The sequence below is a fragment of the Echinops telfairi genome, unplaced genomic scaffold, assembly GCF_000313985.2.
Source record: "Echinops telfairi isolate 266 unplaced genomic scaffold, ASM31398v2 ScPeMD7_7429;HRSCAF=8467, whole genome shotgun sequence".
Classification (NCBI taxonomy): domain Eukaryota; kingdom Metazoa; phylum Chordata; class Mammalia; order Afrosoricida; family Tenrecidae; genus Echinops; species Echinops telfairi.
In genome coordinates this window covers 928,073-940,989 of record NW_022111329.1, presented here as the reverse complement: position 1 = coordinate 940,989, position 12,917 = coordinate 928,073, and the positions used below count along the sequence as shown (strand labels likewise).

General features: G+C 36.4%; 1 protein-coding gene across 3 annotated transcripts in view; it reads left to right on the top strand.

Moving 5' to 3' along the window:
- Positions 1–12,917, top strand: part of KIF27 (kinesin family member 27) — a 104,424-nt gene that overhangs the window by 37,636 nt on the left and 53,871 nt on the right. For 2 of the 3 annotated variants that reach the window (XM_045298628.1, XM_045298627.1), the window contains exons 5-8: positions 615–821; positions 7,216–7,382; positions 7,918–8,024; positions 9,829–9,984. In XM_045298628.1, coding sequence (XP_045154563.1) covers positions 615–821; positions 7,216–7,382; positions 7,918–8,024; positions 9,829–9,984 — 637 coding nt within the window. The remainder of the gene's footprint in view (positions 1–614; positions 822–7,215; positions 7,383–7,917; positions 8,025–9,828; positions 9,985–12,917) is intronic. The other variant, XM_045298629.1, reaches the window with a different exon arrangement.

Below are 12,917 nucleotides of genomic sequence, written 5' to 3'. Positions count from 1 at the left end.
CACTTCCTCTTTGTTACGTTCCCCTTGATCCTGCCCTACCAGGTCTCCCACACCCACCTCCCCACCAATTTGGATCGCTTGTTGTTCCCTAAGTTCATACTTTTCAAGACCAACTAATTAAAGAGTGTCAGGTTGGTCAACCAACCAGCCATAGTGTATGGGCCATTATCTGAGCGTTTGACTCTTTTGTTGCTGTGTTTGTTGCTACTACTATTCAAAAGTTTTTACCTCTCAGAAAAGACTATTGTTCTGTTGTTAGGTGCCCTCAAATTGCTTCCCACCCACAATGTCCCTATGTACAACAGCAACACACACTGTCCAGTGCTAACCTCACACTTACTATATTTGAGCCCATTGTTGAAGCCACTGTGTCAGTCTGTCTCATTGATAGTCTTCTTGGTTGCCCCTCTGCTTTACTAAGCATGATGTTTTTTTCCAACCTAGATATTTTCTGGCCTAGAAACAATCCTAGATGTTTGCAAACACAAGTCTTTGGATAAATGTTTTTCTTTTTTTTGTTCTATAAAAGTAATTTGGCCATTGTAAAATTTAGTTTTAATCATAATCTATACTTGTACTGACGTTCTCTGTTTAAAAAATTCTCTTCTACAAAGAATGAAAAAATAATAGAACAACAACTTCTTATGGATCAACTGAGTGAAGAACTAACAAAACTTAACCTATCAATGACTTCTTCAGTGAAGGAAACTTGTGGAGATGGGCCAGATGCCAAGATACTTGAAAAGAGACCGTTTACTGTACCATTTGATAATCATTTGAAGCATTATATTTATATCCCAGCAAGACCAGATTCCAGGAAGGTAAAGTCTAAACATAAATCTTTTTATTCTACATAAACAAAATGATATCATAGTGTATGAGTTCACAGTCTCATTGGGGTTTTTAATTTTTTCCCCCTATTTGGTTTAATAGACGGTTACAGCCTGATTTTTGTTTGTTTGAATTCTTATTTGGGTGAAAGTTTAGAGAGCAAATTGGTTTACTCTTCATTTCAATCATGTTTTATTTTATAACCAAGAATAATTATTTTTAATAAAAATGGGTAAACAAGAGAATGTAACATTTTATTTACATAGTAAGAATTTTTCACTAAATCTGATACTCTTTTTTAAAAAATCATTTTATTAAGGGCTCATACAATTCTTACCACAATCCATACATCAGTTGAATCAGGCATGTTTGTTCATATGTTGCCCTCATTCTCTTCTAGACATTTACTTTATATTGAGCCCTCGGTACCAGCTGAATCTAATATCTTAATGAAATTTTTGGCTTGCATTCTATTCCTTATTACTTTTTAAATGATATTTATGTATTATTTGATTTTGTGATATAATAAAAATGTAGTTTTCTTTTATTATTTTATTGTAAATGTATAGTGGGCAATAAACATGCAAAATAGGAATATGTTCTATAGAAAAACTAAATAGCAGGTTCATGAGCTTTAGCTCATATTTACTAATTTTACGGGTAGAAATTATTTTAGTGAGAGCTATGTGATAGCTATACAGTTATAGCGTAAGAACTACTAGAAGAAGTGCTGTATGAGCCACATCATAGACCCAACAGTCAGACAGACTTGGATATGAATGGCAGTTCTAGTTTGGCACTTGCAGTCCAACTAGCAATGTGAGAGCCCCAGGTTCTTTGGTGATAGGAAGTACCAGGAAGGATGGATTGAGGATATGCATAATTTGTAGACTCCTACGGTACCCAGTTGGTGCCTGTCCCATTGTGTTCTCAACACAAGCCCATGTGTACTAGATGCCTCAAAATGAACAAGACAGATGCTGTCCTTATATGGAATTTTACAGTCTTGAGGAGTTGGATTAAAAAATATAAATTATGGTTATTATTTATCTCAATATTTTGGACAGTTATTGATATTTGATTTATGGTTAGATATATGGTAAAATTTCATAGAATATTTGAGATGAAAGAGAAATTATTTCCAGGATTCAAATATGATAGTAACAAATTTAAGAATTACATATATTAAGTCTTTTTTTTTTAATATTAAGTCTTTTATAGTTAATTTTTTTCCCTCTTGGCTCCTTGCTACGAGTCAAAATCAAGTTGAAGACACCTAACAACAAGTAGTTAATTTGTTTCTGCCCCTTCTTTTATTTATTAATGCTTGTGTTTTATAGTTCTAAAGTGGCACCTATTTAGATTTTCTTAGCTTCATTTTCTCTCAGTATTTTATTAAATGCGTGCGCGCGCGCGCGCACACACACACACACACACACACACACACACACACACACACACACGCTTTTTTGGGGGGATCCAGAGCTCCATGCCTCTGTGAGAAGGACAAAGCCCTTCTATTCTCATCTCTATGAGTCAGACAGTCATGACTGAATGAAGATTTCCACAGTTAGTGTTTCAAAAGGGAAGAGAGGAGGAAGATACAAAGGCCATCTCTTGCTCCTCCTCTGTGTGCCCAGGAATCTTCTCTGGCTTAGATTGGTCTCTCTAGCACATGTGAGCAGGCAGGCTTGCATGGAGACCCAATGTGGCAGGACTTAAAATTCTTTCTACTATTCTGTGGGTCTAAGAGTGTGGGAAAGGTTTTAAATTGGATATCAGCACTAGCTAAATTAAGGCAAACACTTATATGAGACACCGTTTCATTTTCTCTGAGATCGATACCTCCTTGGCAGAACTCCAGCTACTGTCATGATTTCCTTTTCTCTGACATGGAAGAATGTTGTTAAGTAGTTTATTTTAAACGTTTTATTGGGGATTGAATGGCGGTTTACAGAGCATTCAACAAATCATTCACAGGTCTTTCTTCTCACACAGTGCAGTTCCCTCAATGTCACGTCAGTGGTCCCGCTTTCTAGCTGTGTTTTCCTGTTTCTTTCCCTCTGCCTTTTAAATCCTCTGAACTTTGTCCTTGAGTAAATGCCTTGGATCTCAAATAGATGATTACTCTAAGGTGTCCATATCTTATAAGTGGCTCTGATATTTTATTATAGTGAAAATCTTGAGTATAGATCATACTCAAGAAAAAGGGCAAAATGGCTTAATCATTTCTAAAATTATTGATTACAGAAAGAGATTGATACTATTTTTTAAGTATTTAAAAAATGTTATATCTATTGAACAGAAAGAATGAGGAGTCTTTTCCAGTGACAAGTTTTTCCATGGAAAAACAAGAGTTTTCCATTGATCTTACTTATCTTTAAATTGTATTATATATTTATTATGTTTATGTATAAACTTTAATTTCTACCATTTCTCAATTTACAGCATATCATGAATATTTGGCAGTCAATAAATACTGTATATTATATCGTAATTTTCAATAGCTACCTAATAGTAGTGGTTACATGTTGAACTGCTATAACTGCAAAATGAGCAGTTCAAAACCACTAGCTGATCTGATGGAGAAAGACAGGGTTTTCTACTCCTGTAAAGAGTTAATAGTTTCAGAAAGCGAAAGGCAGTTCTGCCCTGTCTTACAGTGTTGCTGCTATGAGTTGGCATTGACTCCATGGCCGTGAGTTTTGGTTTTGGACCTAATATTTGATCCTAAGGATACACCATTGTAGAAGGAGTAAAAATAGCTCTGAATTTCTCCCTGTGGTGAAATTCAGATCAGTGGGGAGTAGCAGCAACATGATGGTTCTCCAAGTGTCTGATCAGGGAGGAATGACACAGTTGTCCCATGAGGCAGGTGGAGGATTCTGGATGCAGGGTTTGCTTTCTGCACTATTCTGTGGATGGGCTTCAACACTTTGGGCGATGCCTGGGCTCTTTGTAAGATGATGCTTTCACAGAGCCTTGTCTGGTTTCAATTATACGTGCTATTTTCCATGAAGCTGTCACTGAAGACAGATGAGCTTTATAGAAAAGGACTAGATATATAGATTCTTGGGGAAATTGTGAGGTGCAATAATATTCTTTAAAAAACATCGTGAATTTGGTTTACAGAGAAAAGTAGATTGTCAGTTTTATATTAAACACCTCATCAGACCTCTCATAGTCTTGCCTGTTTCCATCATTTTTTTGTCTTTCTCTTTGGATATTTCCTCTCCCTTCATCCAAGTTAACCCCTGTCTACCTTCTATCTTGTGACTTTGGTGATAGAAACAAAGTTGGAAATTGCATGACAGGATTTTGTAGCACCAACAACTTCTTCATTGCAAATATCTTTTTCAGCAACATAAATGGCAGCCGGACACACACATGACCTGCACCAAGTGTAATACACAGAAATTAAATTGACTACATCTTTGGGAAGAGACAATAGAGAAGTTCAACATCTGCAGCAAGAACTAGGCCAGGAGCTGACTTGGAACAAACCATAAATTGTTATAAGTTCAGGTTGAAGTTGAAGAAAATTAAAACAAATCCACTAGAGCCAAAATATGACTTTGAGCATATTGCACCTAAATTTTGAGAACATTTCAAGAACCCATTTGACACATTGAGCATTGTGTTAGTCTGGGTAAACTAGGGAAACAAATACACAGAAAAACTCATTTTATATATATATGTAAACTAGGGAAACAAATACACAGAAAACTCATTTATATATATAAAATGAGTTTATATATATATAAAGGGTAAGTATACATTAAGAAAGCATCCCAACCCAGTGCTGTCCAAGCCCATAAGTCCAACATTAGCCCATATGTCCAACACTAATCTACAAAGCCTTCCTACATCTCACAAAACACACGCGATGACACCAACTGCAGTAGGAAAGCCAAATCAGTGAGCGTGTAAGCATCTCAGCACTGGCAGGGGTCTCCACATGGCTGCTCCCACAACGAGGGCTGCATCAGGGTAGGTCCATGTGGCTTCTCAGGGATGTCGTGCAGGAAGTGAGCCTTGCCAGCTGGAGCAGGGAATTGGCTAAGGCAGTTGCACCTGGTCTGACCATCAGACAGCAAAAGATACCTGAGAACTACAAGGGCGAGGCTGACCAAGCCATTTATCTTTCTGCCCTTCAATTGATCCCACGTGTTTATCGCCCAAGTTGTTGGCACAGTAAACCTTAACTATCTCAAACATTAATGACAGAAGATCTGACAAGCTGTGGGATGACATCAAGAATATCACATATTAAGTAAACAGTTATTAAAAAGGAAAGAAAGAGACCAAAGTGGATTTCAAAAGACTGAAACTTGCTCTTGGACATAGAGTGGCTATAGCAGTGGTTCTCAACCTTCCTAATGCCACAACCCTTTCATACAGTTCCTCCCTAATCATAAAATTATTTTCATTGCTACTTCATAACTGTAATTTTGCTACTGTTATGAATCATAATATAAATATCTGATATGCAGGATGTATTTTCATTGTTATAAATTGAACATAAAGCATAGTGATTGATCACAAAAACAATATGTAATTATATATTGTGATATATTTATTTCTAATTACAAATAAATGAAATTTTATCTTGAAGTATGGTGTAGCATGGGTAATAGTCTTCAAGCTGGGCACTTGTATCTGGGCATATCTGCATGTACACAGACCCGCCTGGAGTCGGATAGTGGAGCGGTGTCTCGGTTCCTAAGACCATCGGAAATATCCAGAACTGATGGTACTAAAGGAAGACGTCTAAGCTGCACTGAAGGCATTATTGAAAAACAAGGCTCCAGGAGCTGATACCAAGGGCTCAAGTAGAAAAAAATGTTTTGAGAATGATGATGGCAACAAATGTGCCTGACACAATGGATGCACGTATGGATAGTGGTAAGAGTTGTACGAGCCCCCAATAAAACGATTTAAAGAAAAACAAGGTTCCAGGAATTGATGGAATACCAATCAAAATTCAGAAGAAGACAGGTCTAGAGGAATATCATTGTTGAATTCAGATGACTTGCTGGAAATCAGGGAATACCAGAAAGATGTTTACTTGCATTTTATTGACTATGTAAAAGCATATGAATGTATGGATCACAACAGACAATGGATCATATTAAGAATAATGGGAACTTCAGAACATTTCATTATGTTCATGTGGGATCAATGCACATTAAAAGTCCATTCCTTTAACCACCTTCATTCAATCTGTACTTTGAACAAATAATCCAAGAAGCAGGACTATATGAAAAATAAGACTTCAGGATTCGAGGAAGGCTTATTAACAACTTCCAATATGTAGATGAGCCATCCTCGCTTGCTGAAACCTAGGAGGTCTTGAAGCACTTGCTGATGAAGACTAAGCATTATAGCTTTCAGTATTGGTTTATAACAATGTAAAGAAAACTCAAATCCTCACAATGTGACTAATAAATAGTGCCATGATAAACAGAAAAGATTGAAGTTGTCAAGGATTTCATTTTGCTTGAATCATAATGTTCATGGAAGCAGCAGTCAAGAAATTAAACTCTATTCCACTGGTCAAATCTGCACAAGATTTTGTTAAAGTTGAGTAAGGATGTCATTGAGACCTAAGGTGTGTGTGATCCAAGCCAAAATATTTTCAATTGCTTCATATTAATTTGAAAACTGGACAATGAATAATGAAGACCAAAGAAAAATGGGTGCATTTGAATTATGTTGGCAGAGAATATTGAAACTACTATGGATTGCCAGAAAAACAAATTTGTCTTGGAAGAAGTACAGCCAGAATGCACCTTAGAAGCAAGGATGGCAAATACTTCATCTCACATACTTGGGACATGTTATCAGGACACTGGCACAAAAAAAAAATCAGTCATGCTTAGTAAGGTGGAAGGTCAGTGACAAAGAAGGCCCTCAGGAGATGGATTGACACAGCGACTGCAGCAGTGAGTTTCAGCACAATTGTGAGGATGCTGTGGGAGCAGGCAGTATCGTGTTCTGTTGTACATGGGGTTGCTATGAGTCAGAACTGACTCAATCGCCCCTAACAACAACCGTCTAGAAGGTGATCTCCCTCCCCACCTTCCCCTCCCACTGTTGGTAACCATCAGTGTTGGTTTCTTTAGTGTGAAAACCTTTTCTTGACTTTTTATAACTGGTTTCAGGCAATGTTTGTCCTTTTGTGATTGACTAATTTCACTCAGCATAAGGAGGCAAGATAATATTTTGAAATGAATTTTGACTTTCAGAGGTCCATATTGTCAGTGGAAAGTTATTTTAAAGTACCTATCTAGTAATGTCTTAAAAACATTTTGAGAAATAAGATAAATCGAGAAATTTGAAAACTCACAATTTTTGTTATTGGGTGGGGCCATTATTTACAAGGTCTACACAAGTCCTATGTACTCTCTGGATCGAATAGCTGCTGGGTTTCGAACACGAAGTCAGATGCTGTTGGGTCACTTAGAAGAACAAGATGAAGTCCTCCACTGCCAATTTTCTGATAATAGTGAGGATGAAGAAGTAGAAGGCCAGGAGAAATCTGGATTTAGGTATGTTAAACGGACTTATTTTATATTATTATAATTTTATGATGCAATAAATATCTACAAGGGGAGCAAAAAATTATGGAAAAACAGAATAGAAAAATAGTGGAATTTTTCCAGGTTTTGAAGCCCTCTTATACAGGTGAAGGTTTTTTTCATTGTGATAGGTAGATCTTTCCCACAAGAGTAGGTAGGTTTTGCTGAATATAACATTGAAGTAATATGTTACGAAGCCAATGTTTGAACATAGTCATCAGTCTTGTAATTTAACAATACTTTGGTTTCAGACCTCTAAGTTGATGGATTCTAATTTTCAAGGGGGTGGTTTTGGATTTTCTGATTCTGCTGCTACCATAAGCAATAAAAATTACATTTCCCACCAAATCCTTTTATTTTGAAGAGTATTGGTAAAATTCTGTATATTTTATATGAGACTTAAAAGCACATTACTATCACTCTTGGGGGAAACTGATTTAAGGGTATATTAGAAAAAGCTAACAAACAAGTTGTTTTTGCTCTTCATTTTTCTTTCTTGTTAAAGACGACGTAGAAGTCTCCCAGTGGTTCAGAAGCTAAGCCCTGTTTCTTCTCTTGTTGAATTGACTGATACTCAGGGTCAAACACACAAGTCGACTTTGACAAATGAAGGTATAGAAATTTGAATAATTTATATCAAATGTTTATACGTTCAGTAATTTAAGAAACATGTAGGAGTTCTCCAAGTTTAGTGTTTGCTATGAGGGCTTTCTTGGTTAGAAGATTCTTTATTATGTTGTCTGCTTAACTTCTGATTTGAATTTTTCAATATTCCTACTTACTCCTTCATAGAAGTTTTTTCACTTTAGACTAGTCCATTCTGGGTAGACTTAGAGGCTAACTCTCAGAATAGGGTTTTTACATTCAAGCCTCAGTTGAAGGGCATTTCATTACTTTAGAGTAACCTGTGTAAATAATCTACTAAGGTGTCTATTACTTCATTTACATATATGCTTGTTTATGTACCTTCATATTTATTTTACAACTTTTTACTGTACATTTTACAAATCTCACATGTATTGGGCATTAGAGTTTACTGGAGGCTTGTAATGCCCTACTACACAATTGAGAATTTTTGTACATAAAATAATGGCATCAAAAATGTGTATGTCAAAAAAAGGAATATTCAAACTGTTGTAAAGGATGCACATGAAAAAGAACAAAATGCACAGAAATTAAAAAAACTCTCCCTCCCCTGATCCCGCTCTCTAAAGGTAGCTACTTGCATATGTGTCTAAATTAGATTTTAAATAAATATCTATGTAGCAAAAACCATAGGATTGTAGGAAATTTTAACTCATCACTCTTGGCACATAAGTGGTTAAACCACAAAAAAAGAATAGGGGTATATACAATGTAAACCTGGCAAGTCTTATCCTATGAAGGTAGCGAACATCCTTTTTTAAGAGCTTATACATGTAATATAATAAATTGACTATATGTCATGTACAATAAAATGAAAATAAATGTCAAAATGTAGACATGTTAGAACAGTGCAATAAGGTAATTGTTCTTGAACTGTTTGTTACTGGTCTGCAGCAACCAGGTAAGAAACTCAGGCAGACGGTAAATCAGCCACTACATGGAGAAAGCCTTGCTGTGAAACCTCAACTCAGTGTCAGCTAAATTAAAACAGTATGTTTAGTGACATCGAGAATTTACATTTTACAGAAGGTAACAAACAGTAACAAACATTATCACATACTCAGCAGCATGCTACAGGCTCTATTCTCCAATCACAATAAAACTGAAAATAAGAACTAAGCCAATCCTCTATTCACTGGCAGATGTCACTGGAGATTTTTACATCTCTTGCAAATTAAGTCAAGTTAAAGCAAAACTCAAACAACAGAATATTTAAAGATATTGAATGAGGAGTCCCTGGGTGACATGGATCAAGCACATGTTGGAAGACCTAGTGATAATGTTACATCTTTGAAAGCCCTGTGATGACAGTTCTACTCTGAAACACATGGGATCAACAAGGGTCTCAACTGAATGGCAACTAACAACAATATTTTATCTTCAGAGCCAATGCTCTTTTCTTTCCTCCAAATCATTTCATTGGAAACTAATACAGTTATCATATCATTCCATAGTTCAATCACATCAAGCAGTACAATTGCTACCACAGTCAGTGTCAAAAAAGTCTTCCTTCTTGACATCAGTTCCCATTAACCCTCTTTCCCCTCACTATAACCAGCATACTCCACGAACTGTTAAAACCACAAAAATATAGTGAAAACTATGTCTCAGAATCTATAGTATATGACTAAGTGTGTGTATATATACATATATATATATATACACATATATATATTTTATAGTGTGGCAATGGGGCTGGGTTGGGTTTGTTTTCTGTTGAATGTTACAAGAGCATTTCGTTTTCTTTCTCTTTCTCTTTTTAATGTGAAAGATGCAAAGATTGAATGTCTTCAGGAAAGTCAAGAGTTAAATTTGCAAAAATTAAGGAAGTCTGAACTCTTACTCACTGAAGCTAAGCAAAAAATGAGGGAACTTACAATTAATATCAAGATGAAGGAAGATCTTATTAAAGAACTGATAAAAACAGGTAACAGTAGCCTACAAACCAGATCTTAGGACAAACAGATTTTAAAATTGCTTCTGATGTTTACTTTAGTTTTTGATGCTTAGGACTGCCCATTATAGCTTGAAATTTGGTATATGTCAGGGTGTGTCTTAGAGACAATATATGGGAAATTAGTTATCAAAATAACCTTTTATACTTTGATTTTATTTACAAGTTGTTTTAACCAAATGAACTTAAACTATGTTGTTCTACAGTGAGTTAGGCAGTTTAGTTCAGGGACAGTTGACTCTTAAAGGCAATTCCAATTCAAAGTTTTTAAGGTCAGTAGTTGAGTTTTAAATGAAGAGAGAGATAGAAATATGTATCCGACATCCTTCAGTTTGTCATACTGTGGTGGCTTATGTGTTGCTGTGATGCTGGAAGCTATGTCATTAGTATTTAAAATATAAGCAGGGTAACCCATGGTGAATAGGTTTCAGCAGACTTCCCTGACTAAGATAGACTAGGAAGAAGGAATACGGCATTTACTTCTGAAGCATTAGCCACCGAAAGCCTTAAGACTAGCAAAGGAACATTTCTGATGAAGTGCTGGAAGATGAGTCCCTCAGGTTGGAAGGCACTAAAAATTAAACTAGGGAAGGGCTGTTGGAGGAAGACCATGCTTTCTGCTCTCATAAAGATTTACAGGGACAGTTCTACTCTGTGAGTCAGCATTGACTCGGTGGCAGTTAGAGTTTTTTTTTGTTTTATGTTTAATCATTTTATTGGGGGCTCTTACAGCTCTTATAATAGCCCATACATCCATTGTGTCAAGCACATTTGTACATATGTGGACATCATCCTTTTAAAAATATTTTCTTTCTTGGTATCATCTCCTCAAATTTTTTCCTCCTTCCTCCAACTTCCTACGCTCATGAATCCTTGATAAATTATTATTTTTATATCTTATACTGTCTGTCGTCTCCCTTCACCCATGTTTCTGTTTTTGGCACCTTGGCTTGGGGTGGGGAGGTAAATACGTTGATCATTGCAATCAGTTTCCCGTTTCTCCCCCTACCTTTTCCCCCCTACCCTCATGGTATCATTGTTCCCATTATTATACCTGAGGGCTTTATCTGTCTTGGATTCCATGTGTCGAGAGCTCTTATCTGCACCAATGTATATGCTCTGGTCTAGCCGGACTTGTAAGGTAGAACTGGGGTCATGATTGGGGTGGGGGTGGGGCGGAGAAAGCATGGGAAGTTTGAGGTTTTATGAAGGAAGAGCTACTTCCTTAGAGTAGAGTCAACTTTAATGATGTGCCTGGACCTTCATTTACTGTGGGGCATGAGTCAAATGAGAAGAGACAACTGTGGACTTCCATTAATAATCATCATTCCACCATTAATAATCATCATGTGGAATGTACAAAATAGGAATCTAAAAAAAATTGAAAGTTGTTTAAAATTAAATGGAATCCATAAAGATTTCTATTCTAAGCGTTAGTAAGCTGAAATGGACTGGCATTGGTCACTTTGAATCAGCCAATCATAGGGTTTACTGTGTCAGGAATGTAATGGAAGAGGAACGGTGTCACATACATTGTCAAGAAGATTTCAGTTTATCTTGAAGTCCAATGCTGTGATTGGATAATATCTGGACACGTACAGGGAAAATCAGTAAACACAATTGCTATTCAAATTTATGCACCAACCACTGAAGCCAATGATAAAGAAGTTGAAGAATTTGTCAACTTCTTGAGTCTAAAATTGGTCAAATATGCAATCAAAATGCTGGTGATTGTAATATGAAAATTGGAACCCGAGGAAGGATCAGTAGCTGGTCTTTGGCTTTGGTGATGGAATGAAGCTTGAGATTGATTGCATGGTAGAATTTTAACAAACCAATAACTTATTCATTGCAAATACCTTTTTCAATAACATAATGGCAACTAGCCACTGGACCTCACCAGATGGAATACAAAGGAATCAAAGCACCACATTTGTGGCAAGGTAAAATGGAATAGATCAATATCATCACTCAGGACACTATGGAACAGCCCTCGAAACTGCTTAAATGCATCTTAGCATTTCACAGATCTTCACAAGAACCAACATATGTATATCCTACCTGAATTCTGAAGACCATCTCAATAATAGATTTGATGTATTGAACACTAATGACAGAAAACCTGACAAGATGTGGGATGATATCAAGAACATTATACACACAAAAAATAATTCAAATAAGAAAAAAAATAAAAGACCCCAGTGGACGTCAGAAGAGAGAAACTAAAGTGAACAGAAGAAATAAAGTAAAAGAGCTCAACAGAAAATTTCACAGGGCAACTTGAGAAGATACAGAATAGTATTAAAACAAACTGGAAAGACTGGAACTGGAAAACCAAAAGGGAAGGACACGATTAGCATTATCTCAAGGAAAAAATTCAAGTCTTTCCAAGGACTGTAAATAATACAATCCAAATCCGAAGGAGCAAATGGTATCAGAGCTTAAATTGTGAACACCTGCTTCATAGAAGGCTATGGATGACAGTGGAAGCCCAAAATCCATTTGCAGGATCCCCAAGCTTCTGGTGAATCGCTCTTCCATATTTGAGGGATATGAATAGCCAGTGTTGTAGCAATGATTATAGTAGATATACACTATACTACTCACTGCCATTGAGTTCATGCCGACTTAAAGCGACCCCAAAGGTCAGAACAGAACTGCCTCTTTGGGTTTTTGAGACTGTAACTCCTTTTTTATTCTTTAAATCACTCTATTGGGGGCTCATACAACTCTTATCACAATCCATACATCCATCCATTGTGTAAAGCACATTTGTACATTTGTTGCCATCATCCTCAAAACATTTGCTTTCTACTTGAGCCCCTAGTATCAGCTCATTTTTCTCCCTCCCTCCCCGCTCCCTCTTCCCTCATGAACCCTTGATAATTTATAAATTACTATTTTGT